Source organism: Lygodium microphyllum, chromosome 17, assembly GCF_053477565.2.
Source record: "Lygodium microphyllum isolate KBCC chromosome 17, Lygodium_microphyllum_v1.1.10, whole genome shotgun sequence".
NCBI lineage: Eukaryota > Viridiplantae > Streptophyta > Polypodiopsida > Schizaeales > Lygodiaceae > Lygodium > Lygodium microphyllum.
In genome coordinates this window covers 118,009,057-118,036,697 of record NC_141151.1, presented here as the reverse complement: position 1 = coordinate 118,036,697, position 27,641 = coordinate 118,009,057, and the positions used below count along the sequence as shown (strand labels likewise).

The 27,641-nt window shown below is 38.7% G+C and overlaps 2 protein-coding genes across 2 annotated transcripts in view; one reads left to right on the top strand and one right to left on the bottom strand.

Moving 5' to 3' along the window:
- Nucleotides 1–3,071, bottom strand: part of LOC148022289 (ribose-phosphate pyrophosphokinase 4-like) — a 35,528-nt gene extending 32,457 nt beyond the window's left edge. The window contains exons 1-3 of the mRNA XM_087697917.1: nucleotides 2,438–3,071; nucleotides 1,622–1,937; nucleotides 1,323–1,418 (exon numbers count right to left, since the gene is read on the bottom strand). Coding sequence (XP_087554043.1) covers nucleotides 1,323–1,418; nucleotides 1,622–1,937; nucleotides 2,438–2,889 — 864 coding nt within the window. The 5' untranslated portion in view covers nucleotides 2,890–3,071. The remainder of the gene's footprint in view (nucleotides 1–1,322; nucleotides 1,419–1,621; nucleotides 1,938–2,437) is intronic.
- Nucleotides 3,072–11,755: 8,684 nt separating this feature from the next.
- LOC148022288 (uncharacterized) lies at nucleotides 11,756–12,659 on the top strand. Its single transcript, XM_087696830.1, has 2 exons — nucleotides 11,756–12,243; nucleotides 12,287–12,659. The coding sequence occupies exons 1-2, from the start codon at nucleotides 11,756–11,758 to the stop codon at nucleotides 12,657–12,659; spliced, it is 861 nt and encodes a 286-aa protein (XP_087552956.1).
- Nucleotides 12,660–27,641: the final 14,982 nt, after the last annotated feature.

The following is a 27,641-nucleotide window of genomic DNA, read 5'->3' as shown; positions in this document are numbered from 1 at the left end:
GAAACAACTAGAGAAGGGGTATGAGGGTCGAAGAAAGGGGAATAGTGGCACAGTTGAATACTGTGAATGCCACAGAGACAAGCTGATCTGATAAGGCGGCAGCAGTCTGCTGTTTCTCATTTTCCATGCAGAATAGCAGCAACAACAGCAGAAAATTCCTCAAGCAGGGCAGCACCTGGGGCTGGAGCACTTGCCAAGGGCTGGAAAAGAGAAAAACACCAGCAGCCGTGGGGGCTGGTAACAAGGTGTTGAGGCCTGGAGTGATGGGATATGTGGGATGAGAATGGCAGTTCCACTAGCCTCTTTTATGGAGGGAGGGGGGGGGGGGGGGGGGGGGGGGGGGGGGTTTGGTTTGGACATTTCTCCTACCAAAGCTCAAATAAAAGGAGTTGACTTAATTTCCTTTTTGAGGCTGTCCAAGACCCAAATAAATTAACCAATAATCACAAGATATTTAAGGCCCACCTTTTGGGCAGCTTAAACAATCCACCAATACTCCATTGCTTCGATGAGATCCACTCAAAAAAAGGGGATCTCCAAATGGATCAAAGAGGTCACTTCACAACCAGCAACTCATCATCCAAAAGGGCCTTCAGTCACCATCTTCTGACAACATTCTAACATATAATAAGTGCACAACAATAGTAGCAGCTCTTGGCACTGATCAGCAGCAGAACGCAAACCTCTCACACAGATGTACATACAAAGCTCAGCCAAAAATGGACTTGTTGATTCCACGAACTCTTCTATACTTACCCAATTGCAAACAGAACTCGGAACTCTAAATAACTGCTCGCTTCATACCAGAATACCTTGACAGCATGAAACACTGTAGACACAAGCTTCATAGAAGGCCATTGGCAGCATACAAGAGTTGCTGCCACCACCACAATGCCAGATTCACACCCTGTAGACATGCAGAAGTCCTAAACATGCTAAATGAGACCTAGGACCACCTTTATGTACACTGAGGAGGTGCCTTGAATTTTGTCCCAACAATCACTAAAGTCCACCTCAGAGTAGAGCAACAGTGAGGCTCAATTACCACTACAGGTTGCAAGGAATTGTGATATAAGTCTATACCTACTCTGCAAATGGACCCATGGGACTTTACAAGCCAAATTCTTGGTGCATGCAACACCTTCCCTCAATCCCTTCCCAAACCAATAACTGCCATTAAGCTCAACTCTACCATCATTGCTCCCACCAACTCTAAATGAAATGGTAACAGAACCAGCAAAACAAGCTTCCGAAGCAGGTTCACTTGATTCGAGTGATAATTAGTTATAACCATTAAATATTCTCATAACAGTGTAGCTCACATTAGTGGAATCTTCCAGCTGATGGAGACGATGCTTCAATAGCGGGATGCCGCTTTCAAAACATGGCAGAACATTGTCACCAAAGTAGAATCTTTCCTGCTCAAAAAAACCCTCATTAGCCTGCTCATATGTCAACAACAATCCAGAAAAGGTAAAAAGCCACTGTTGCATGGACTAACTACTGACAAAACATGAAAACAGTCAACTGCATCTGATATTGGTCTGGTCTCCAGCTACAGATGGCAATGTTTTAAAAGCCCATTATACCATCAGGGAGCCATAAAAGGGGAAGGAGTTACTTGTAAAGCATGGATGTCAAAGATGACAAGACTTGTTGGGCCACCCCTGGATATGGGAATGTTGGAAAGGATTCTGGCCAAAGTAAATGCAGTAGCAATATCACCTTCATCCTCCATGCGTTCAAATGTTCCTGTTGGGAAGAAAGGAAGGACCAATGTGAACGAGGACACAAACATCCGTGGTAATGCGTATACTATGGAAAGCTGTTCAAATATCACTGCTGGTGAACTGAAGGACGCCAAGAATGCAACGTGCTGACTTCTAATGCCATGGGCATTTGGAACAAAAAGATTTGGAAAACCATCAGGAAAGGTCCTGTAACAGAAATCAGGACGCTACAGATGAATCATAACTTTTCATTGAAAGACATCAGCTAAGACCCAAAATCTCATATCTATTGCCTAGTTTGTTTAATTGATACACCGTGTGCTCGTTTCTTGTTCTTGTGTGATTCAGAATGAAGAAAAATCACGAAGAATAACTTTGTTGAACAGCAGTCTCCACCTTTGCAAGTGCTTAAAAACCTAGCCATTTTGAAGTCATACTGTGCTTCAAGTAATACAAATATCCCTGCTCGGACTGCATCAAGCTGTCAAAAGCTATTATCAATGTGCAACCAATGTATACCCACACTTCATATACAAGCCAATGACTACTACAAGCTTATCTGTTGTAATGAAAAATGTTACAACCACGATACAAACAGAAGTCTACTGCTCTGTTAAGCTTTCTTAGAGACGTAGTTACATAAAGCTTCGACAGAGTCATGACCAAGCGATCATTTTTGCAGCAGATATGGTATGGTAAAGAATTACCCCCATCTGATGGCTTTAAGCTCAATGGTGTCAGACTCTCCAGCAATGCGCTGGGCAAGGTCCTCCATTTCGCGACAATACAAAAGGCAAACGCTCTTCTTCTGAGACTTGTCCAGGAGGCTGCAGGAGATGGAGGCCAGGTCAAGCTCGTTCATATCACTGGAAGGGGAGGCGGCCAAGGCGGCAGCCATCGGCAGAGTCGGGATGTCCACATAGGCGGGAGCGTTGGCGGTGGTGGAGCCATGTACGCCATTAGTGACGTCTCCCATGGTTGCGCAGAGGTGCGGGGCAGCCAGAGATGGGGAGGGGGAAGCCGAGAGCAACGATAGTGACGATGGTGAGGCAGCCGCTGTGAAGCACAAGCAGGGTTCTTTACGGAGAAGAAGCCAGGGATGTCGACAAGAGGACATAGAAATGGAGGTGAAAGACAGAAGAGATGGCTGTACTGCCATAGATGCTCCTTCCACCCTCAGATATCATCATCCCTCAACCCTAAGTCCTGTCTTATGTCATCTCAGGAAATCAATCGAAGCAATCATACACCCTGATCGTTGGCTCATGGTAGGAGAAGAGAAGCCTGGGTTCACGGACCACCATTACTGTTGGCACAACGCACAGTCAGAACAATTGGGCTTGCTAAGACAACTCCACTTGCTAATTAATAATGTGTTAGTTAATGTTAATGTTAATGTTAACAAGCCAATGACCTGATACGCTTAGAGCGGGTTGCATAGGTCAATTGACCTGCACAAATCAAAATAGTCGAGTAAATAGCTCGTGTGGTTGCAAAGTTTGACTTGGGTTAACCACATACCCAACAAAAACATAACTTGTGGTGGTAAAGGGAGTAGCATCAAAAATAGAGAATGTTGTATTAACTAGCAAAAGCATCAATGTTGTGGAAGACAACGTTAGCAACAGATTCAATGGCTATATACAACCAAGTCTACTCAATCAATTACCTACAACTAACCTATAAACCTTTAAAGTTGATGGTCCCACCACTACCCAACCGATTACTTGTGTGTGGTGGGGCTTTTAGCGCATGAGCCTCGCTAATAGGTCGTCTATGGAAGAGATGGATGGACCTACACAATGCAGCACTATCAGCAACAAGTGGCCAAGTTTGAGCACATGAAGGGTTAGTGAAAGGTAAATATACAAATTTAGGCATCAAAGCTTGCCCTTCTAGGTAGTGTCTTCTCATTAGCAAGAGGAGCAATGATGCTATCAATCAGCATAACCTAAGGGTGGGCTCTGCTAATCAGCCCTGATTCTATGCAATAGATTTCTTCCCATACACATCATATCACAACCTTACTCCCAATGCCGATGATAGATCACTGACCTCCATGCGCATAGGCTATGACAGGCGAGCTTCACACTAGCATGTGTGCATGCATCCTGATCGAGTTCAATTCCTAGGGATGTCTCAGTCATATCGTCCCACCCATATGGAGGGTCTTACCACCTTATAACATGCATTAAGTTTGTGGACAATTCATTACTTGGTCAGTGTCCCTTGTTTTCATAGTGATCTGATAGTGGTTTTAGGGCTATTTGTAGTAATTAAAGCAACCTGTTTTGACAATTTGTATGCTTGTTTACCTTCGTTATGGTTGGTGGCTCACTAATAGTGCTATCTTTAATATTGACAAGTTGGATGGCACCAACTATAGCTACTCAAAGGCCCAAATATAGCAAGTTTTAGTGCAAAAATTTCAAGTTAGGCCCTTGAAACATAAGGGTGTCAAGCTCGAACTTATTGATGCAGATAATTGGGTTGAATTAAATGAGCTATATAAGTCCACCATCATATTATCCCTCTCTAAGAATGTGTTTTATAATGTTGTCTCCGATGGGTAGTCCGGATGGAAATTATGGGAAAAGATTCACAACCTGTATGTTAAATAGAGCCCGCTTCTTAAATGTATTGGCTAAAGCAACTCATGGACCTTCTCAAGAAGGAGAGCACTTCTATGTCAGCCACTTAAATGAGTTTCATTCCATTATCAATCATTTGTATTCACAAGGGATTGAATTTAAGGGCACTCTTTTTCTCTTGTTTCTCTTAGTTATATTGCCTAAATCATGGGATACATTTTGCAGTGCTATGTGTGCCAAGATACCTACTAATGGGTTATAGTTGTAGGATGTAGAGGGTCCACTCTTGATTGAAGAGGTTAACAAGAAGAATGTCAATGCTTCCCATACCTCTCATGCTTTGACAGCTAGAGACAATAATGGTAGGAATAGTAATGACTGTCATAGCAAAGACTCTTAGCAGTCTCGCCCTCAGTCATGTGGATAGTTTCCAGTAAATCCCATGGCCGTAAGTCCTCATTGACTTGCCAGTACTATGGAAAAGTAGGTCATATTTGGCCACATTGCCATTAAATGCACAAGAAAAAGCACAAAGAAAAGAACAAGGGTAAAGCATAGGACAAAAATGATGATCACAGCATTGTCCCTAGCAAGTCTGGTGTTAAGAGTGAAGAGATTAATGTTGTGCAGACTGATTTTGATAATGATTTCATACTTGCAGCCTCTTCTCTTGATACTTCACAGTTGATTGATGCTTTGTCAGGACATACTCAATGTTGATTGATAGATTCAGGGCTTCTTTTCATGTGAGCCCTCATAGATAGTGGTTTCACTCCTATCGCAGTTTGACTGAATTTGTCCATTTGGGTAATGATATGGCATTGGAGATAGTTGGTATCGATGATGTCCAGTTGCAGTTTGGTTCAGGTTACATGTTTACTATTCATGATGTACGTCATGTGTACCAACTCTTGTAAAGAGCCTTATCTTTGTTGCCACTTTGGATAATGTAGGTTATGTAGTTTCTTTTGGTAATTCCTCATGGACGATTATCCATGGGAATCTTATTATTTCACATGGTGAAGAAAATGCCCAAAGGTGGAGACAACTTGGTAGGTATATTCATTGAAGAGTCATTTTTGCACTTCATCTTGAGGATATTGTTGAGGACAGCAATCATGCATAAGGGAAGAAGTAATCCTTGGATATCTGGATGGATGCCAATGACATTGGTCATAGCCTTGGATTACAAAGTGATCTTGTGTGAATGTACTAGGGGCACTATAGGATTAGAGTTTAATACTCTCTATCCCTTGCTTGTATCTAGGTCAATTCACCATGTTTTGGGCAATGGATGCAGTTCCACATGTATCTTTGTGGCATCGTTACCTTGGGCACATGTCCTTGAAAGGAATGAAATTGCTTACTCGTTTGCAGTATCTTCCGCCCCTTGACTATAAGTGCTTCGAGTCTTGTGATCATTGTTTATATGGCATGTAGATGTGTAATACACATAAAAAGTATAGTATGACATGTATGGGTGAGTCATTGGCACTCATTCATTCAGTGCCCTGCAAGTCATTAGGTGGCACGAAGTATTCCGTTACTTTTATCTATAATTATACATATAAGATTTAGGCATATCCTATTAAGTAGAAATCAGAAGTCTTGGCTACATTTTAGCGTCGCCTTGCTTTGGTTGAGAACCAGTATGGGTATAGGCTGAAATGCTTAAGGTCAGATAATGGGGGTGAGTATATCTCTAAAGCCTTTGAGTTGTTTTGTGAGAAGAGGGGTATTAAGCGTCATTTGACCACCTCGTATACCCCGCCCTTGAATGGTATGGCTGAGCACATGAATAGGACAATTTAGGAGCAAGTTCGCAATATGCTTAGCCAAGCAAGCTTGCCACGACATTTTTGGGCTAATGTAGTTACTACTACCGTACACTTTATAAATCAATCTCCATATACTACTCTTGGCTATCAGGTTGCAGAGGAGGTATGGTCTAGAAAACCTCCCCCATATGCTCATTTGTATGTGTTAAGGCTTGAATTGCACTTGCTATTATTACTTTTATACCTTAGTACTAGTATACATGCAGAACCAACATATGTAAAGTGACTCAAAATGTCATATGAAGTTTTTAATTGACATTCAAGAGTTTTCCTAAACGTTCAAGAAATTGTACATTTTAAGATCCTGCGTGATCAGGAATGTGATGTGCTTCAAGACAACGCCAAATTTTGGTCACTCGTGTCTAGTTCTATCACTGTGTACCCGTTTCCCTAATTTTTACCCTGTCTATTTCAAGTTATTTGATCATGAGTGGTCTTGATGATAAAGAACTGTGTGATAGTTTTCAGGACAGTAATTCTTGCTAATGAATGTAATATGTAGGTTGTGTTTGCATATTGTTCATGAAGAATGAATGTGTGGAATGGCTGTAAATCATGTTAGGAAGTTTTCTATTGTAACCTAGTTGTTTCATGTAGTTTGATGTTTCTTGTATTTTCTGTTATGGTCTTGGTAGGCCATAACACTTTGGTGATCCTACTAGTTTCATGGGAATAACTCTCATGATTTAGGTATCAGGCTTGGAAATAGTAATTACAAAATTGGGCTGCAAGAATTTAGGATGCTAATGGCATTAGAGATGTACAAGCTGCTTTGCATGGGCAATATTTATGTCAGACAATTATCCTCATTTATCCAATCCTATCCTCACGAGGAGCACATCTCAAGAATTAAGGGAGGTATTGTCAAGCCAACAACAACAAATTGTTAGGCCTAATGCTACGGATGAAGCAGTGCAATTAGGTAGGCTGGATGAAGAAGAGTTCACAGATGTTGGACAAAATCCCTTGGGGGTGGGTTTTTTTTTGGGTACCTCAACAGTGTGCCATTCTCCTGCCACCTCTACAAAGTCTCCCCCAACACCTCCAACTCCTTCAAGTATACCAGGTTTTTCAGATAATGAAGAACCAATATTGCCTCCTGACTATCAGGGTACTCCACCAAGGCATGCACTTGAAAGATTACAACATGCGGTGTTAGGAAGGGCATTCATGTTAAGGAATGCAAGGGTTCTAGTAAATAAATCTTTGAGTTTTAACCCTTTATCACCACAGAGGAAGCCCAAGAAGCAAAAAATATGAATCAAAATCAACTATTCAACCCAAAGGTGAGAGCATCTAAATTTTCAAGCAAGAAGAAGGAAGATCCAGACTGCCATGTGGCTCAGTTTGAGACAAGGTGGACATCAAGTGGATTTAATCAATTGTATGGAGATCAAGTCAAAGAATAGTAGTTTGCAACCACTCTAGCCACTCTGCAGGGAAAAGCCATGGAATTATTTTCCAGTTATGGTATGGCAGCCTTTAATACATTTGATGAGTTAAAACATGCATTTTTGGGCAGGTTCCGAAAAGATAAAACCCCCGGGGATATTTTGAGGAAGATCAAGAGGATTAAGCAAAAGAGAATGTTGGTAGAAGATTATGCTTAAAAGTTTAGGAACCTATTGAATAGGTTGAATAATGCGGATGCACCATCAGTGGAGATGCACATTACTTACTTCATTAAGGGCTTGAGGAGTAGAATTAGGAACCCAATTGCTAATGTAGAATTGGGACAAAATGGTACTTTGGATACTATGATTAGGGCTGTATGAGAGTTGAGAGAAAGTTGGGTACTTCTCGTTCAAAAACACATAAAGATGATGATTCTTCAGGATGAGATTCTGATACAGGTTCAGATTTAGGATTTGAAAGTGATATTGATGATGATGATAGTGAGAACAGTTTAGATTCAGAAAATGATTATAGTGACTCCGATGATGAGGAGTCTAGTAGGAAGAAACATAGGAAGAACAAGAAAAAATCAGGACCATCCAAGTCTAAAAAGAAGAAAACAAAGGACCGAACTAAAAGACAAGCAGAGGAGAGTAAAATGGATAAGAAGATTAAGCAGAAGCTGAAAGATCTAGGTCTGTCAGACACTAAGAGGAAGGAAAAGTACTATGAGATATGCCAAAGAAATGGCCATGAAACCAGGACATGTTGTTACAATCCTAATGTTAGGATGGTACAACAAATGCCAATGGGGCAGCTTAGGCTGAGACCTATGCAGCCAGCTGCAGTAAATCAGGTTATTACTGACACAATGCCTCAAAGATCGTTCAAGGGATCTGGAAGAATGCAGGCAAGATAGCCTTGGGGAAATTTAAGAACACATTAACAAACTACACACATCAGAGCATGCCACTATTGTGGAGGTTGACACTTTGTTGGACCAAACTGTGAACTTTGGGCAAGGCATAGGACTGAGAGAGGAGTGCCAGTAGCAAGGAATCGCAATGACAGAAGACCTGCAGGAGCATCTCATCTACAGCATCCACCTGCCCCAGTTGCAACAGTCCTCATAGAGTTACCGAACCAAGATAAAAAAAGGCTAATTGCAGGAACAATCAGTAAGAAGAGGTTCAAGAATGGCGAGAGGGGGTGTCAGGTAACTCAAATGTTGCAAGTATGCATATGGAATGTGATTGTTCTAATTGTATTAAAGTAGAGGATTGTCCTAATGAAGCTATGATATTAGCGTTTATCAGAAGCCAAGCAAGCTTGAAGCTTGATTGGCAGAAACAAGAGAAAGCCTGAGAAAAGGCAACAAAGCAGGTCAAAAGGTTTCAAAAACTTGCAGGGAAAGTTAGATTTGAAGAGCTTGATGATCAGGCAGATTCAGGAACCTGGTATCTCGATGAGCAGGATCAGCATCTTGAAGATAAAGAAATAGCAAAATTTCAAGAGGGAGGTTCAGGAGAGCTATTCCATGCTCTAGCAAAGTGTTCCTCGCAATTAACATTGGAACATATCTTGGATTTAATTCCAGGTTTCAAGGAGAAGTTGCTCCTGAAGATCAAGGAAAAGTAGCAAGAGGGTCTTGAAAGCACATCAGTTCAGGATTAGGTAGTTCCTAACTGTCAAGTAGTTATACGAACCCAACAAGAAGTTGTGGATTATCAAGTGCCCGCTGTTCAAGTTGAATATGCAAGAAGGTAGCATGATGATGTCATGTTGGATGGGGGTTCTGGAGTTAATATACTTCCTGAACATACATATATAGCAACCAAGCAGGATGAGTTGCTACTAGCTCCGTTTTAGGTTAGGATGGCAGAACAGAGGAGGTTACAACATCTAGGAATTCTCAGGAATCAAGAAATTAAAGTAGCTGGCGTGAAGTTCAAGGTAAGTTTTGTTGTGTTACAAATGTTAGAGATTGGAGATTCCTATAAGATGCTTTTGGATAGACGGTGGTTTAAGTTAGCTAAATTGAAGCAGGATTGGGGGAATGATTATGTAAGTATACCAAGGGGATTGAAAGAGATCAGATTATCAATAGTTAATAAGGTAATCCTGAAGAGTTCTTCTTGACCTATGGTAGCTCAGGTTATTAATTTGGCAGATGAAGTGGAAGATGATGAGGAGGAAATGTTTCTTCAAGCAAATCCTTCTGTAGTTCCAGTGTTTGAAATTGATGTGGATAATATTATTTAGAAGTATCAGGATTCTTCAATATAAAAACTTGGACCACTAGGCTGCTCAAATTGCAGGAAGAAACCAGTCAGGACAACAACTTGAAGGTTAGGAGAAGCCTGACGTTCACGATAGGTTAGAAAATGAGACCCAAAAAACGGTTCAGGACTAGGGTAGTAGTTGGCCAGAAGAATTTTAGCAAGAAACACTTGGAAATGAGCTTATTGATGTGGATAAATGTAGGAATGGCCCCGAAGTACTGGATGTCGAGGGTCAAAAAGCAATTATTCAAGTTGAGTTGAAATATGAGCATACCATGAGAACATCTGCAAGGGTTGTTGAAGATGAGGTTCAACCCATTAAGGTCAGTATCTTTGTGGAAGAAGGTTCCAAGCAAAACCTCATCTAGTTGTGCAAAGAATTTAAGGATATCTTTGCTTGGGATTACACAGATATGAAGGGATTTGATCTAGCTATTTGTCAACATAGAATAAATCTTAAAAAAGATGCCAAGCCAATTATCCAGAAAAGGTATATGATGAATCCGAATTATGCCAAGCAAGTCAAGGAAGAAATTGACAAGCTCTTGAGGGTTGGATTCATTAAACATGCAAATGAGGTCACTTGGTTATCCCTGATAGTGATGGTGCCTAAAAAGAATGGAAAGATTAGGGTTTGTGTGGATTATAGAAAATTGAATGCAGCCACTATTACGGATCCTTTTCCTATCCCTTTTGTTGATTCCCTTCTTGATGATGTGGCTAGCCATGAAATGTATAGGTTTTTGGATGGTTTTTCAGGCTACAATCAAATAAGGATGCATCCGGAAGATATGGATAAGACAACTTTCATCACTGAGTGGGGAGCATATGTTAGTACGGTCATGACTTTTGGGTTTAAAAATGGGCCTCCTAAGTTTCAAGGAGCTACCCATAAGACATTTGAGCCGTATCTAACAACCTTTATGAGGGTGTTTATTGATGATTTTTGTGTTTTTGGCACCAGGAAAGAGCATCTCCAACACCTTAGGTTATGCTTTGAGAGATGCAGAAAATTTGGTATGTCCTTAAATCCTTTCAAGTCGGTGTTTGCATCAAAGAGAGGTGTGCTCTTAGGCCATATTCTATATGAGGAAGGTATACACAGTGATCCAAGAAAGATTGTAGCTGTATAGAAAGCCAAAGTTCTAGCCAATGTGCAAGAAGTTATGAGGTTTGTTGAACAAGTGAAGTGGCATAGTAGGTACTTAAGGTATATGTCCCATATTTGTGCTCCTCTTACTACTTTAACTAAAAAGGGGATGCAGTTTGTCTGGAGGGGAGATCATGATAAAGCTTTCAGTGTCCTCAAGAAAATGCTCGTTGTAGCTCCTATATTGCAACCTCCAGCATCATGGGATTTGCCTTTCCATATTTTTGTTGATGTTTTTGATCTTGCTGTGGGAGCCATGTTAATGCAAGACAAAGTACCTAGATGGTATAGGCCTATTTATTATGCAAGTCGGAGATTGAGTACTAGTGAAAAGAATTATTCAGTAACTGAAAGAGAAGCACCTGGTATAGTGTATTCAGTTCAGAAATTCAGACATTATTTGCTTGTGAATCAATTCATATTTCATGTGGACCATCAGGCACTGTTGTTCCTAATCAACAAACCTCAGTTGACACGAAGATTTGCCAAATGGATGTTGCTGTTGTAGGAATTTGATTTCAAAGTTATTCATACTCCTGGGAAAGAACATGCTATAGCCGATTATCTCAACCAACTGGATAGTGATGATATGGAGGCAGGGGCTCCTGATTAGCTTCCTGATGTTGAACTTTTTGAAGTTCAGGCAATAGATTTTGACTCCTATTATGATTAGCTATTGCATTTTTTACAAGATGGAGTGACACATGCACACTTTACAGCAGATCAAAGGAAAAGATTGGCATTGAAGAGTCAGTCATTTCAAGTTATTATGAATCTTTTGTATAGAAGAGAAGTTGATAATGTTTTACGAAGGTGTGTTCCTAAATTTGAGCAACCAGCAGTTCTTCATGAAGCTCATTCTGGACTATCAGGAGGTCATTTTTCCAGAGAAATTATAGGCAGGAAAATTCTGCAGGAAGGGCTATGGTGGCCTACTGTGCTGAAGGATGCTCATCAATATGCTAAGGAGTGTTTGCAATGCCTGAGGGAGGGTCAACCTCTTGATAGGGATAGAATGCAAGATCATCCTGTATTAACACTTAAACCATTTCAAAAATGGAGAATAGATTTTGTTGGACCCATTAAGGCAGTTGCCAAAAGGACATGTAATCGGTATATTTTGGTTTGCACTAATTATGCCACAAAATGGGTGGAAGCTCAAGCCTTGAAGGATAATAAAGTTGTTAGTGTGGCCAAGTTTTTGTATACTAACATCATGACCAAGTTTGGATGCCCCATTGAGTTGGTCAGTGAGGGGTAAGCATTTTTTGAATCGGGTTATTCGGGACCTATTTGTCAGGCACGTGATTCTTCATAAGAAGTCAATTCCATACCATCCTCAAGCTAATTGGCAAGCTGAGAGTTCCAACAAGATCTTACTCCGTATCCTGAAGAAAATTATTGAGGATAATAGAACAGATTGGGATGTAAAGTTGGATTTTGCATTGTTGGCTTTTAAGATTGCATACAAGGTGGCAACTGGACTTACACCTTTCAAGTTGGTGTGTGGATTAGAAGCCGTGGTCCCTATCGAGTTTGTGGTCCCAAGTTTAAGAGTTTCTGTTGAGCATAAATTGGATCCTAAACAGTCAATGCAGCATTGGATGGAACAGCTCTTGAAGTTGGAGGAAGACACGGTGTTAGCTACCTATGTGTCGGGAATCACACAGTAAAGGAGACAGGCTTGGGTGAATAGACACATTAAAAATAATTTTTTTGAAAAAGGGGATTGGGTTGTTGTTTACAATTCCTGATTGGGAAAATTCCCAGGTAAACTAAAGCTTCGGTATGTTGGACCATTTATCATTCATGAAGATCTTAGACAAGGTACATTTCTGCTAAAAAATTTTGCAGGGCAATATCTTGAAGCCTACAATTAATGGTTTCAAGTTGAAAAGGCTAGTGCAACCTTAATATTCACTGGTTAATTTAATTTTTTATGTGGGGGCAAAGGACTCAGTGTTTGAGGGTTGCATGTGTGAAGGGTCACTATTGCATACTTCTGACATGACAATTGGCACAAATGAAGGGTCACTCAAAGATGACTTAAACTTCCCTTTTGAAATGGAGAAGGACACAGGGTCTTTTGCCGTTTTTTTTTCCTTCTCCTTCATTGTGTGTTTCGCGCCCTACTATTATTGCCATGATGCACACGCGTCGAAGCTCTACAAGGAATCTGGCATTACCAAAGCATGCTCGGTTGGAAGAAGAGGAGGAGGAGGAGGAGTATGATGTGTCTAATGATGACTGCGACTTGTGTGACATAAGGATGACAAATTAACACCGAAGCAGGGGTCGCAGATGTCGAGTCCCAATGCCGTGAGTACTCCCTTTATTGACTCTACCTGAATGCTTGATCTTGAGGACGAGGTTCACAATGGTTGGCTGCAAAGCATTGGCCTATATGCCTTTGCATGTCTACCATGGTCTCAATGGGCAGTGAATGGTCATGTGTCAGCACAGTTGGAGACAAACGTAGGGTATGATTGCAGGCCGTAAAGAGTTAACCACAACCATTGTTGCCTAGGTGTTTGCACTCCCCATGAATGACAATCCGACATTGTGGAGGTGGAGTGAAGAGCAGATGTACCATGCATTTGGGGACCCTGCTAGTCCTATAAATATCTATGTTTTGAAAAGAATTGATGTTGTGAGGAAGTTGCAGTTGCGTTGGTTCATGGAACGCTTCATGATGTTTATTAAAACAGATAGTATAGCTAGGGAAACTTATGGAGTTATTTACTATGCAGAGAACATTGGCATACCGAATTGGGCAGGATTGATGCTGGATCAACTAATGGCTGAGATTAAGATATCAAGGCCTAAAAAGGTTTTTTAGATCTCGAATGGGGTGTTATTTAGTTGCACTATATGAATATGCTTAGTCACGGTATCCTAATGTTGCTTTGGAGACTTTGTATGGTTTGAAACCATTGTCTACAGTGGGTGATGCAGTGCAGGTTGATGGTCAGAATGCAGGTTTTGATGCGATAAAAAAGGATGATGACAGTGACAGCCTTTTTGCAAGTGATGACCACCAAAAAGCTATTTACAGGGATTTAGTGCAGGTTGGCTATGACAAAGAATATGCTCATGAGGTTGCATTGGAATCTATTTAAAAAAATCATCAAAATGTCTCTTTGACTGAGGTGGTTGCTCATGGGAACTAGAAAAATGCAGGTATTGCTAGAACTGAGGGCCAGGAGCATTCAAAAAAGAAACAAAAATTTGGCAAAATGTGGCTAAGAAGTATGCATGGATCTGTTGTTAAGCAGCATGATATTTCTGCAGATATTCAGGTTCTTGCAGAATTGGTGATTGTTGGTGAGCATGTGGATGTTGATAAGATACATGTTCCATTTGTTTCAGCTCACCCTCGGGTTTATGGTATTGAATTCAATAGTTTGTTAGATGCATTGAATATGATGAAGAAAGTGATGCTATATTTTGAGCAGATTGAAAAGAATAATGTTCAAACAGTAGTTGAACTTAAACAGGTAAAGTTTCAGTTGGATATTTAGTAGAAGAAGTGTGACGAGTTGTCCAAACACTTGCAGGTGAAGCAAGTTGAATATGATTCATTGCAAACTAAGTACCTTGTAAGAATTGCAGATTTGGAGCAATTACTGGATAAGCAGAAGATGTCAACAACATTGTTTGAAAGATGGACTCATGAATTGAAGGATAAATGTATGCAAGTAATGCAAAAATTTGTGGATATGCATGTTGCAGGTTGAACATAAGATGCTGATGGAGAGGTTTAAGCCTCTTAAAAATGTTAAAGAGAAAATATTGCAGAGTTTGGAAGTGGATGTTGATGCTTCTATAGTACTCAAGTTTGAATTTTATGAGATTTAGCATGCTTTGATTATATCGATGTTAAAAATACTTAGCAGGTTATGTCTAGGCAATTTGAGAATATGGTTTCTAGACCATATCACATGCTTAAGGATACTTTTGTGTCAGCTGAGTATGATGCACTGATTCATGAAAAGAATGCATTGGTTCAGCAGGTATCTAATTTGCAGGCTATGAATATGGATCTTACTGCCAAGTTGAAGAATGCATTGGAAGAGAAGAGGAAGAGTGATGATTATGTGGCATCTTTATTATAGCAAAAGAATTTTCTGATGATGGACAAGGATGCTATGTTGCAGGAAGTTATTCATGAGGTGCATGGAGAAATTAATGCTATGGGTCATGTAGTTGCTAAGGATCATGTTGTTGATGGTTCGGTATGTAGATTGTCTACTTGCAGAGACATCATTCTTTACACTCCTAGTTCTTTTCATTAGTTGCCTTTGATGTATTTCTTCTTTTTTGATCATGATATACCGTAGTGCATTTTTGTTGACTCTTAGAATCAATCATGCAATTGCATCAAAGGGCTTTGAGTATCCTAGAGGGGCTCTACTCACTGTTGCTCAGTGTGGCTTGTCCAGGGGTGCAAGGCCTCTGGCAAGGCATAACTATATTCTTTGAGTTAGTCATTATCGTATTTAGTTTCTATGCTTTTAGTTAGATAGTTGCACACTTGTGGGTGTCCCAGTCATCCACTAGGCTATGTCAAGTGTTGAGTCTTGAATTGCACTTGCTATTAGTACTTTTATACCTTAGTTTAATATACATGCAGAACCAACATATGTAAAGTGACTCAAAATGTCATATGAAGTTTTTACATAACATTCAGGAGTTTTCTTGACGTTCAGAAAATTGTACCTTTTGAGATCCTGCGTGATCAAGAATGTGATGTGCTTCAGAACAACACCAGATTTTGGTCGCTCATGTCTAGTTCTATCACTGTGTACCCATTTCTTGAATTTTTACACTGTCTATTTCAAGTTATTTAATCAGGAGTGGTCTTGATGATAAAGAATTGTGTGATAGTTTAGGACAGTAATTCTGCGCTGATGAATGTAATGTGTAGGTCATGTTTGCATATTGTTTGTGAAGAATGAATGTGTGGAATGGCTGTAAATCATGTCAAGAAGTTTTCTGCAGTAACCTAGTTGTTTCAAGTAGTTTGATGTTTCCTGCATTTTCTGTTATGGTCTTGGTAGGGCATAACAATATGTATTTGGTTGTGAGGCTTTCTGCCATGTATCCAAGGATAAGTGTAATAAGCTAGATCCTAAGTCTAGGAAATGCATCTTTCTTGGTTATAGGGATGCAAGTGAGATGGGTTGTCGCCTATGGGATCCACAAGCTCAGAAGGTTATCCACAGCCATGATGTTGTTTTCCATGAGAAGAAAATGCATAAGTAGCTTGAGCATGTTATTTAGGTACGCAGGGTGATCTTTCAAGAGGAACCTCATGTTACTGTACAACCTATAGTAGTAGCTCCACCTTTGTTGAAGGTGTTGTTTCTTGGATGTCTAGGGTGCAGAAATGCATGGTCCTATTTACTACAAAGACAAAGTATATTATAGTCACTGAGGCTTGCAAGGAGGCTCTTTGGTTAGGCCATTTGGTGGCATACCTTAGCATTATTAATGTGGTCCCTACACTGCATTCGAATTCTATGAGTGCTATTTAGTTGGCCAAGAATCCGATCTTCCATGTGAAGATAAAGCAAATTGAGGTGTGTTGCCACTTTATTCAACATGTCGTTGAGGACAAGTCCATTGAGCTTGTCAAGATCTCAACGAACCAAAATCCTATCCAAGGAGATAAACTCTAAGTTCAAGCTCAAGTATTTGAATTTCTCTACAAAAGGACTTGTCTAATTCAAGACAAGGTTGTGCATCCCAAGAAGCCAAGACCTTAAGAAGAAAATACTTTGGAAAGCCCATGATTCTCCTTTCTCAAGTCATTCGCATATGCAAAGTCTCTCGATACTATAAGAAGAAGATCTCATCGGGAAAAGCTCAAAGTAAATGTACTTAAATATATCATAGAATGCTTAAACTACCAATGGATCATGTCAAGATACCAAGAAAGCTCCAACCACTTGACATTCTGCAAATGAAGTGGAATTTATTAACATGGATTTTCTAGCTAGGTTACCTTTTGTCCAAGGAGGATACATCTCAATCCTAGTCATTATGGATATGCTAACTAAGGTTACTTACCTTATGCCATTTAAAACTAATTACAAGGCTTTGAATTTTGCAATGATCTATATGAAGGAGATCTTTAGGCTACATGGATTGCCAAAAAGGATAATCAATTATTGTGATTCTCTCTTCACTTCTCTATTTGGGAAGAGTTTATTTAAAGTCATTCATACCCAACTTTGTTTTAGTACCGCCTATCATTCTTAAATTGATGGGAAAACCGAACAAGTCAACCAAGTCATCGAAGACATACTTAGAGCTTACTGCTATAGGGAGCCTGAGCGGTGGATACAATACTTACCTTTGGTGGTGTTTGTTTACAAGGCCTCATATCCCTAAAGCATCCAGATGATCCCATGGCAAGAGTGCCTAATCCCACTAAACTTTTGTAATCCTATCCTTAAAAAAAGTAGAAGCTTCCAAGAAGATGCTGGAAGAGATGAATGAACAAGTAAAAGCTATCAGTCAATATATCCAAGCCACCAAGGATCGATAGAAAGTATATGCTAATCTAGGAAGAGAATATTGGATCTTCAAGGAATGAGATGTGCTTTAAGATTGAATCATTGCTAATCAAAACCCATTGCAAATGATGGACATACGAAAACATCAATCCCATCAAACATAAAAGTCACTAATTAAATGAATAAATTTTGGCACCAGAAAATATGGTAGATTTACCTATAAATTGAGCTACAGAATCTTTGCTCTACCTTGTGTTAAGTGCTGCAACAACAATTGATCCTTAAGTTAGAACTAGCATCAAACCCTATTGTAAAGATAGTAGAAAAGGGATAATGCAGAGAGGAAGAAAGAGAGAGTGGTTTACTGCTCTTGGTGAATCACCAACTTCAAAAGTTGAATTGACATGTTGATTTACCTCTCTAGATGTATTTCCAATCTAAAATATCTAAGAAATTAATTGATTTGTATGGACCCTTTTTAATGTATCATTAGAGAGTTGGGTATGTGGCTCATTGGAAGGGTGTGAGCTAACCATTTATTACCCAAATTATTGATGACTAGGCATAGTGTGATTAAGTTGAATAGTTCCTTCATTCACTTGCTTGATATCTTGAAAAAGTTTGATATATTCAATAGAGTCATGAGAAATACCCCTCTTAGCAATGAGCTCATTAACATTTGGATTATTGAAGGAAACTTCATCCCCGTCAATCACACCAAGTACACATGTAAATATTCATTGCTATTGGCCACCACTTGGTTTTTCTTCTTGTTCTTTGCATTGCTTGAATTCTGTAGGCACAAGTGACAATATGTCACTAAATTGTCAATATCTCACTTAACATGGCTCCAATAAAATTGATTCTTGGCATCCAATGAATTTATGAACAAGATATAGAGCACATTTGATCAGTATTTCAACTTAGAAATTAGGCTTTATAGATGAAAATAACTCAAACAGAGCTCCCCTATTATGTTGTTGTCTACTAGATCCACACTCAATAAAACTATAATAACTTCATCTCTTAATGTCCGAATGACAAAATTTTTGATCCAAATTGGAGCTAAGGATATTATCTTTAAATATACTTATCAAAATTTTTTAAAGAGTGTGTGGAAAAAAATCTATAGATAAACTATATGATTGTTCTGAATAGGATTGCACCTTATGGGACACCTATCCGAGATTTAAAAATGCATTATATGCTCAAACTAAGGCTTTCCAAGCCTATAGTGACCTTTCTCAACTCTATAAATACTTGTAGAGAGCCTATAGTACACTTTTTGTATCTATGTTGACTTGTAATGCTTTGTGTAAACGTGTAAGAACCTATGTGATGCCTTGTATGTATCCAAAAGCACATTGTTTATTGCTAGTGGCTTCAATATGTCATATTCTTCATTTTCCTATCATGTGCATATGATGAGGGATAAAAAAAGTGGTCCAAGTGTCCACATGGGCTTAAGAACATCTAGAGAAGGGGGTTTGTGCAAATTTTCCATGGCCTTGGTTGTGCACCTGTTTTACGAGCCCTAAGTAGCAAGGTAGGGTCATCTCTCTTTTGGGCTACCTCATCTGACATTGAAGCGATCAATATGTATACATGGAAAATATAGGGACAATATGTAAAAGATAAAACAAACCTTTTGTCATTCAATGACATACTAGAAGAATAGGAAAATTTCAATGGATGAGGAAGGCTTTACCTTAGCAAACTAGTGACTCATTAGATTGCTATTTATCCTTTTATAATTATTGTATTAATTAATGATCAGAAAAATAAAGGGGTTATGGATTATAACCACAATATCATCTTAGTAATCAATTATTGAGACCAAGATTCAAGCATTGATGCATACAATGAAATACTTAAATGACTAATTTTAGCATGGGATTCAATCAATTTCAAGAGACGACTCTAAATATAGAAGAGGACTTAATTCTCAATTTCTCTCAAGAAAATTGATTCAGGCTCAACAACAAGATATGCAAGGAGAGAGATTAATAATTAAATGAAGTACATCTTCCAATGCTTGATGAAGATGCATGATCAATGTCATCCGAATGACAATCCTAGTTGCTCAAAGATTTATGTAAACTCAATGTTGAAGAGCCTTCATGCTTCTCGAAACCTCAATAATGAAAGAGTGAGCTTCCATGTACGAAATCCCCAAAATCGCTTCCCATAATAGCATCATGAGTCAAGAATGTATTCAATCCCATGAAATTTTCAAGTATATTTGATAATCCTTGTTGTAGATGAATCCAATAGGCCAAATCTTCAGAAAATTGAAAGCTTATGAAAGCTTTAATAGCTATATAGTTGAATAGGGATTTTGAAGAAGAAAAAAGCTCCAAAAATGAAGAAATGAGCTCAAGAGTTGCTCTAATAGCCTGCCACTTGCATGAGAATGGCTACATGAAGAGACTTGTAAATTCCTTGAAGCTCCAAAAGGATGAGTTCAAGGACTCATTTCTTGATTAAGAACTAGTGAATGAATTTTCAAAGAGCAAGATAATGACTTTTTGAATATTGATGCTACCATTGAAGAGGTTTAGGCCTACATTGTCAGTGCAAAATTTGCCATATAGACTAATGCCAATGCTCATCAGTTCATGGTCAAAAGGGCAAGTGATAGGAAGCTCATGTTGTAAATAATAATTTTGAGGTTTCCATTTGAGGCCTAAAGCAAGGCATCAAGAGATAGGATCAATTTGTTATGTGGAACATATGAAGAGATCTTAAAGAAGAAAAAGAAGAAGAATGCTTCAAAAAATAGAAGAAATTTTAGTTTTTTCCAACTCTAAAATGTCTTCAAAATGACCTATACATACCAAACTTATAAAGTCTCAAACATTTTCTTCCAAATCTATATCATATGCTCCAAAACAGTCATGGCTAGTAGTGAAAAAGCTTAACTAGTCACGATTATGGCATGTGACCAAGCTATACCTTTTGTGACTAGTCTTTAGTGCTTGTAACAAAAAAATGACTTGAGATGGACTTCAGCTAGGATCAAAATAAAGCTTTGATACCAAATTAAAGAAATGAATTTCTAGCTAAATTAAATTAAAACTTGAACCAAGAAATATATGTCACATTTAAGAAAAGCCATAGTCATGCCATATATTCACATTTTGCATATGGCACAAGGAAGCCATATTTGGAATAAAAGAGAAGTTCAAGAAAATGGAGAAAAAATGGAGAACTCACCCTCAATAGTGGTGGGAGTGGTAACCTCAAGAGCTCCAAGATGGAGTTGTTCAAGTGAAAATGATCAAAGATTGTGTACAAGGCCAACCTCTTGCCTTTTATATGGATTCCTAATTCTCTAGGGTCTATCACAAAGGCTAAGAAAAAAAATTTATTTGTTAAAATCATTCCACTAACCTCCATCATTGTAGCCTAGGTCTCAAAGAGAGGGGCCTTGATTAAGCTTCAATCAATTATAAGCTCCAAGGGCACTCTATTTGCTTGATGGTCTTGATCCTTTTACCAAGCTCCACAACCATGAAGAGAAGAGAGGGAGTGGTCAAAGATAAAGTGATTTTTCTCTCTCATACACTCTCTTAGCTATAGCCATTCTCTCATACAAGCTTTACTTTGACACATTCAAGTAACGAGTAGAAGGAATACAAAAATATAGAGAGAGGATGGAGATAGAGCTCTCAAATTTGAATACATAAGAACGAGTCTTTCTTTTTATCTTTTGATTTAAATGCATAGCTATGGTTTGAGCTAAGATTCTACCCCTCAACCCATTCTCTTGAGGACTACCCTTTTATAATGTCAGACTCTCGTTCTTGGTAACATGCTTGTAGGATTTTACAATGTCCATAGGAGAGAGTTCATCTCTTGAATTTACCGATACATGCAATTTTATATTTAGATGCAAAGTCATTTTTAAAATAGCTTTAAACATTTGTGCCAGTCTTTACATTTTATTGTAGCAAAATATAGAATAAAATTTAACTCTGTCAATAACCATTCTTGGTTCTCGTTTAGGTTAGTTTTAGTAAGGGCTATTTTTGGACATTGCTTTCCATTGTTCATTGCTTCATTTTTTTGTGACATTCTTTGTCATTTTGGCTACTATCTTTTTTGTTCCCATTTATACTATAGCTTTTGTTGATATTGAGTATATTGGTCACATGATCCTCTTTTTAAATGAGTGTAAATCCATTAGTTCTTTTTTCATTAGGGCTAGCGTTACTACAAAAACACATATAAGTGCATATGCTTGTTAAAGTTGGAGGGTAGCAGTAATTGAAATGGAGGAGTTTAGATTATGAGTATTGTGCAAGTAATGCATGAATGCATGTAATTATATAGATTGATATATGCAGCTAGGAAACTCATTCTTTTTTGTTCTTCTTATTGATGGTTTATATTCCAGCAAGGATGATCTCCATTTCTTATCATTGCCCATTAGGGAATATGCTGCTACAATGTTGTAGTAATAAGATGGTGCATGTCCCAAAAAAATTACCCTTAGTTACCATGAATTAAGTCATAAACTTTTAAGGTTACTACAATTAACTCAAGTCTTTTTACAATGTTGGATTGCATGATTATTGTTCTTTTTTTTGGTTTCCATCATGAAGCTATGGAAGTTTGATCATCCTCTTCTTTGGTTCCCAGGGTTGTTTGCACCCCTCGTGGAGCTCCTCCTCAGCAAGTCATAAGTGTAGCTATGGGAAAAGTAGGAAGAGGGGGATTGATGAGTGGTTACCTCAAAGTGCATACAAAAGGGAAAATGATTGGTCATAAGCCTAGTCGAAAAGATCTAAGAGTGCTCAAATTAAATGATGGACCCTAAACCAAACCATAATCTTTAAATTGAATAAAACAAAATACAAACCTCATTCTTATGTGTGCAACTTTATATCTTCCACTCTTCTACCTTTTTGTATATCTTTTTGTGCACCATTGCTTGAGAGTAAGAATGATATTGAATGGTGAGAAGTAGAGTGAGGGAGAGTGAGAGACCATTTGGAGAAGCTAATATCAACCTATTCTTCTCCTTGTTCTTCTCTATAACTTTCTTATGGATGATTTGTGACTAAAATAGTACAATAAGTTCTACAATTTTTAATCTCTTCCCAAAAATAAATTTTGGTCCTTTGACTAGGCCTTTTCAACTTCGGATTTGCATCTTCATTGCCTTTGTTACCTCTTAAGGCTAAGATTTACCCCCTCCTAGATGAATGTTAGTCCCTTGGCACTCATTATCAAAGGTAGCATACTGTTAGTGATGTGGCTCATTGGAGGGTGAATGATTGACCTTAATGATGAAGGGGAAGATTGTGCTTGGCTATTTTGGTAGATAGTGGTGAGAATTGAATTGGAAACAAAGATTTTCAAAGGATTGTATTGTTAATAGTAGTGCACTTGAAAATTGGTCCTTCCTTGTTGGATTGAACTTTAAGGGTTAGGGGGAATGGATATCAAGGTGAAAAAGGTGAAAGGATCACTATAGAAGTAGAGGTAATGGCTTGGGTTTTTCACAAACTTTTGTACATATAACTCAAGGCCTCACTATGTTCACTTCCTAGGGTAAGCCCTAATTTTTCATTCTTGTATATAAGACATATTTAGTTGGAGTTGGAAGACAGATCAAAACTCCAAGATAGCCTAGAGTGTTATCACACACTTGAAGACCCTTTAGGTTATGGTACAATTATTATGTACATGTGCTTACATAGGCTAGTACTTAGAAGACACCTTATGACTAGGGTTCTTTTGTTGGTGGTGATCAATGAAGTAAGGGTTGCTTTATTGGTGGTGATCAATGAAGTAAGGGAACTTGATTGGTTGATGAATAGGAAATTTTTTATGTATTGCTGAGGGAAAGGATTTCAAGGAAGGTATCATAAGGAGACAAAGATAGTTGGATGGATGAATTGTGAATAGGATAGGGTCTCCAATGGACTAAGTGCTAGCACCAATGGTGGTAGATGATATCTTTCTTCTTAAAGTTATATTTTCAAATTTATTTAAATGTGCTTCACACTTATTGGCCTAGAGTGAATAGTGTATGAAGGAAGAAAGTTCAAGTGACTAGAGGTGATAAGCCTAACCATAGGTGGGTTGAGACTCCCTAGGTATTTCCTATCCTTGATGTTCCCCAAGTATATGTCGAGGAATTTGGAAAGAGGAGGTAGATGGGTTATAGACAAAGCTAATTGACAAAGGGAACCAAAATTCTTGAACTTAAAAACCCACACATATTGTGTAGTCCTCATGGATAGTTTCCTTCTTTGGAATAAATACACAAGCAAAATGTCATACAATTAGGCCTTTTACCCTTGCTTGGATTGAAAGTCGAATTATAAGGGAATGCAATGATGATAAAATATAGTATGTTGAGTTCTTAGATTGGTTCATATACTCAAATATATATGATTTATGTTGAGTTCCAAGATAATTAAAGTACAAAGGCTTAATGTTGATGGAAGTGTTGTTGAAGAAGAACGAAGTGTGCTGATGAAGACTTGAGTTGTTGATAAAGCAAGTTTACCTTGATGAAGTTGGTTGTTATTCATATGGAAGCCAACATATGTCTTGCTTATAAAAGACTCTATTTTGTTTAAGGTTTTCCTTTTTCCTTCTTCTTTCAAGATTATCATTGGGCATTTGTGTCTTTAAATTGTTTCTCCTTATTTCTAGATCTTCTTGTCATATTTACTTGAATTATGGATATCTTATTGATCTATAATGATTATTTTTCCTAGATCTCCACCCTCTCGCTCATCAAAATGATAAAATATTTCATATCAAGAAGGACCATTATAAATGGAAGAGCGAGTGTAAAAAAATAAGGAAAAGGATAAGGATGTTGATAGGGAAAAAAGTAAAGAAAATGTGGATTAAAGAAATAAATGTAGAGACTTACCATAATGATGATGGTGAAGTGCTATGTACTTCAACTCTTTCTACATATATGCTATAATGAATGAAGTTGAGAGGAGAATGAGCTGAAGAGAGAGAAAGAGAGAAGGAAGAAGAGAAAGAAAGACTAGAAGAGGAGAGAGAAAGACAAAAAAGAGGGAAGAAAGAAGGAAGCTATGGAAGCTCAAGATGAATGTGAAGAGTATGTCCGTGATAATAACTGGTTACCCTAAACATGGACTCTTAGACCTTATTTACCTCAGTCAGTATGACTGGGTGTCTAACCCCTAGTTTCCATGTATCCCGCTCGTTACAATCCATCCCCACCCTAAAAGTTTTTGCCCTACAAAACAAAAGACAATTGGAGAGAGTTGATAGATGGGGAAAGGAGTGAGGTGCAGAGTACTGCTCTGATTCGCATTACAATGAAAATGGGTGGGTAAAGACTATGGACAGCATGTTGTCCCCATCACAGGTTCATTGAGGTAAAATTTCGATAACTTTTGATAGGTCGCTCCAAATGGGGCATGCCACATGATGAAACAAAGCTTATGACATGTACTTTCAACCCATGTGGGAAGCACATTGCTGAGATTTGGGCCGGTACAAAATTGTTCTAAAACAATGTGTAGTTTGTAGGCATGTTTGTAGGCATGGTATGGTCAAAAGGGGACAAAACTTGCTAGTCTTTAGCCTGTTGGATATCCTGGAGGTGAGGAAATTCATTGACAATAGTGGCTGGGCACAATGAGGATTCTTTGGGGGGTAGGCCTTGCGATTTGATGAGGTAATCCTTGATGGATCAAGATCTTAAGTTTTTAGCTCATTACCCAATGATTGCAGTAGGGATGTATTGAATGATACCTTTGTCAAATAGATGGGGGGAGTTCTTCCACATAGTCCATTGAGGTGCCAATGAAGGGCTTCAACTGGTTGACATGAAACACATTGTGAATCTTGGTGGTAGGGGAAAGCTCTAATCGATAGGCCAAGTTACTAACTCTCTTGAGGATTTGATAGTAGGGTCCATAGAAACAGTGGGCTAGGTTGTTACTACTGCCTTCTCTAAGAGTGGAGTAACATGACTTAGGCACCGTTAAGAGGACCAAGTTTTCCCTCTTGGAATTTCAAATACCTTCTTTTCTTATCAGCATAGAGTTTCATGTGAGTTTGTGCCTTTTGAAGGTTCACCTTGCATTACTAAAGCAGGGCTTGCATGCAATCCAACTCAGCTTTGCTCTGAAGGTTGATCTTATCATTGAATAAGATTGTAGAAGGGAACCTTATACTTGTATAATGATTCAGAAGGGGAAACCTCAATGCTAGAGTGGGTGGAGTTGTTATATACAAATTCAGCTAAGTGGAGCCATGTATCCCAAATGTGTTGTACATCATGAAAAAACTGTCATAAGTATGTCTCAAGCCATTTATTTACTCTTTCAATTTGGCAATCTATTTGGGGGTGATATGGAGTGGATGGAGTAAACTTGGTGCCCATAGATATGAAAAATGCTTGCCAAAATTTGCTCATGAACTTGGCATCCCGCTCGTGCACTATGACTTGTGGTAACCCATGCAACTTGAAGATATACTTCATAAACTAAGTGGCCACCTGAGAGGTAGTGTATTGGGTCTTAGTAGGGATAAAGTGGGGCAACTTTTGTGAGGTGATCGACTACCATGTATATCTTTTTCCATCCTTTCTTGGTAATGGGGAGGCCCATGATGAAGTCCATGGTGATATATGTCCATTTCCCTTTAGGAATAGGAAGGGGCTACAAGAGGCCAGCGGGCCTAAGCATGCTATCCTTGTTTTGTTGGCACGAGGCACATTTGGTTACAAAATCCTTGACATCCCTCCATAAGCCTTTCTAGTGAAAGCTCATGGCAATTCTATCATATGTTTTGAAAACACCCAAGTGACCAATAGTGGGGCAAGAATGCATCTCTTCCATGATCTTCTGTGTGAAAGGAGAAGTGTGGGGGATGTCAATCTTACTATGGGACCAAATAAGGCCATGATTGAGCTTATATTGGGAGTTCTTAGCCATTAATCCATGCTATAATTTTTGGAATATGTGGTTGAAGTCCTCAATCAACAAATTAGCTTCTTATATGTCCTAAATCCAATCACTATGCAACTCTGAAATGGAGGATACTTTGTATGCCCACATATGAGAAAGCAAATCAACCACGATGTTATCTTTGCCTCGAGTATGAGAAATGTCAAAATCATAGTTTTGCAATGTCGCCACCCATCATCTTTGCTCAAGAGTCAAAGTAGACTGAGTCAGGAAGTACTGGAAGACTTGATGGTCACCCTTTACTTGAAGGTGGGTGCCATACAAATAGTAGTGACATTTCTCAATAGCATGGAGGAAGGCGAATATCTCTTGGTCACACACATTCATTTGCATCTCCTTGTCATCAAGATTACAACTCTCAAAAGCAATCACACCACACTCTTACAATAAGACTGCACCAATAGCCCTACCATTAGCATCACACTGAATGATAAATGCATCTTGGAGAAATTAGGGCATATAAGAATGGGGATTGAAGTAAGAATTTTCTTCAAATATTTAAAGCTATGATCAATAATGGCATCCCAAAAGAATAATTCCTTTTTTAACCAATTAGTCAAAGGTGTTGTAATGGTGGCATAATGCTTAATGAAGCATCTATAAAATGAAGAGAGACCAAGGAAACCATGTAATGAAGTAGTGGTGGATGGGGTGGGCCAGTCCTTAACACATTACACCTTTTTGGGGTCAGCCTGTATGACATTTTTGCTAACAATGTGTCCCAAGTACTCCATGGATGTTTGCATAAAGATGCACTTACTTTCCTTAGCAAAGAGTCAATGCTCTCTCAAGATATCAAACACCCTTTTGACATGTGCCAAGCGCTCCTCTTGTGACCTATTGTAATGAGGATGTCATCAAAGAAAATGAGCACAAACTTGAATAGGAAGGGGTAAAGAATTTTATTCATGAGGCTCTGAAATGTGACGAGAGCATCAGTCAACTCAAAAGTTATCACTAGAAAATGATAAAGCCCATGATCAATCCTAAAAGCTGTTTTTGATCTCATCACACTCCCTTATATGGATCTAATGGTAGCCAGAGCGTGATCAATCTTAGTGAACAAGCATGCCCCTTGCAACTCATCCAACAAGTCATCAATCCGTGGGATGGGATAGTGGTTCTTCATTGTGATTTTGTTCAAGTCTTTGTAGTC

What these genes read in the sequence shown, in the direction of transcription:
- LOC148022288 (XM_087696830.1), top strand. Translation starts at nt 11,756, where the DNA reads ATGAATCTTTTGTATAGAAGAGAAGTTGATAATGTTTTACGAAGGTGT. An exon ending in ATTGAGTTGGTCAGTGAGGG is followed by an intron (nt 12,244 to 12,286) that starts GTAAGCATTTTT and finishes CCTATTTGTCAG; the next exon opens with GCACGTGATTCTTCATAAGA.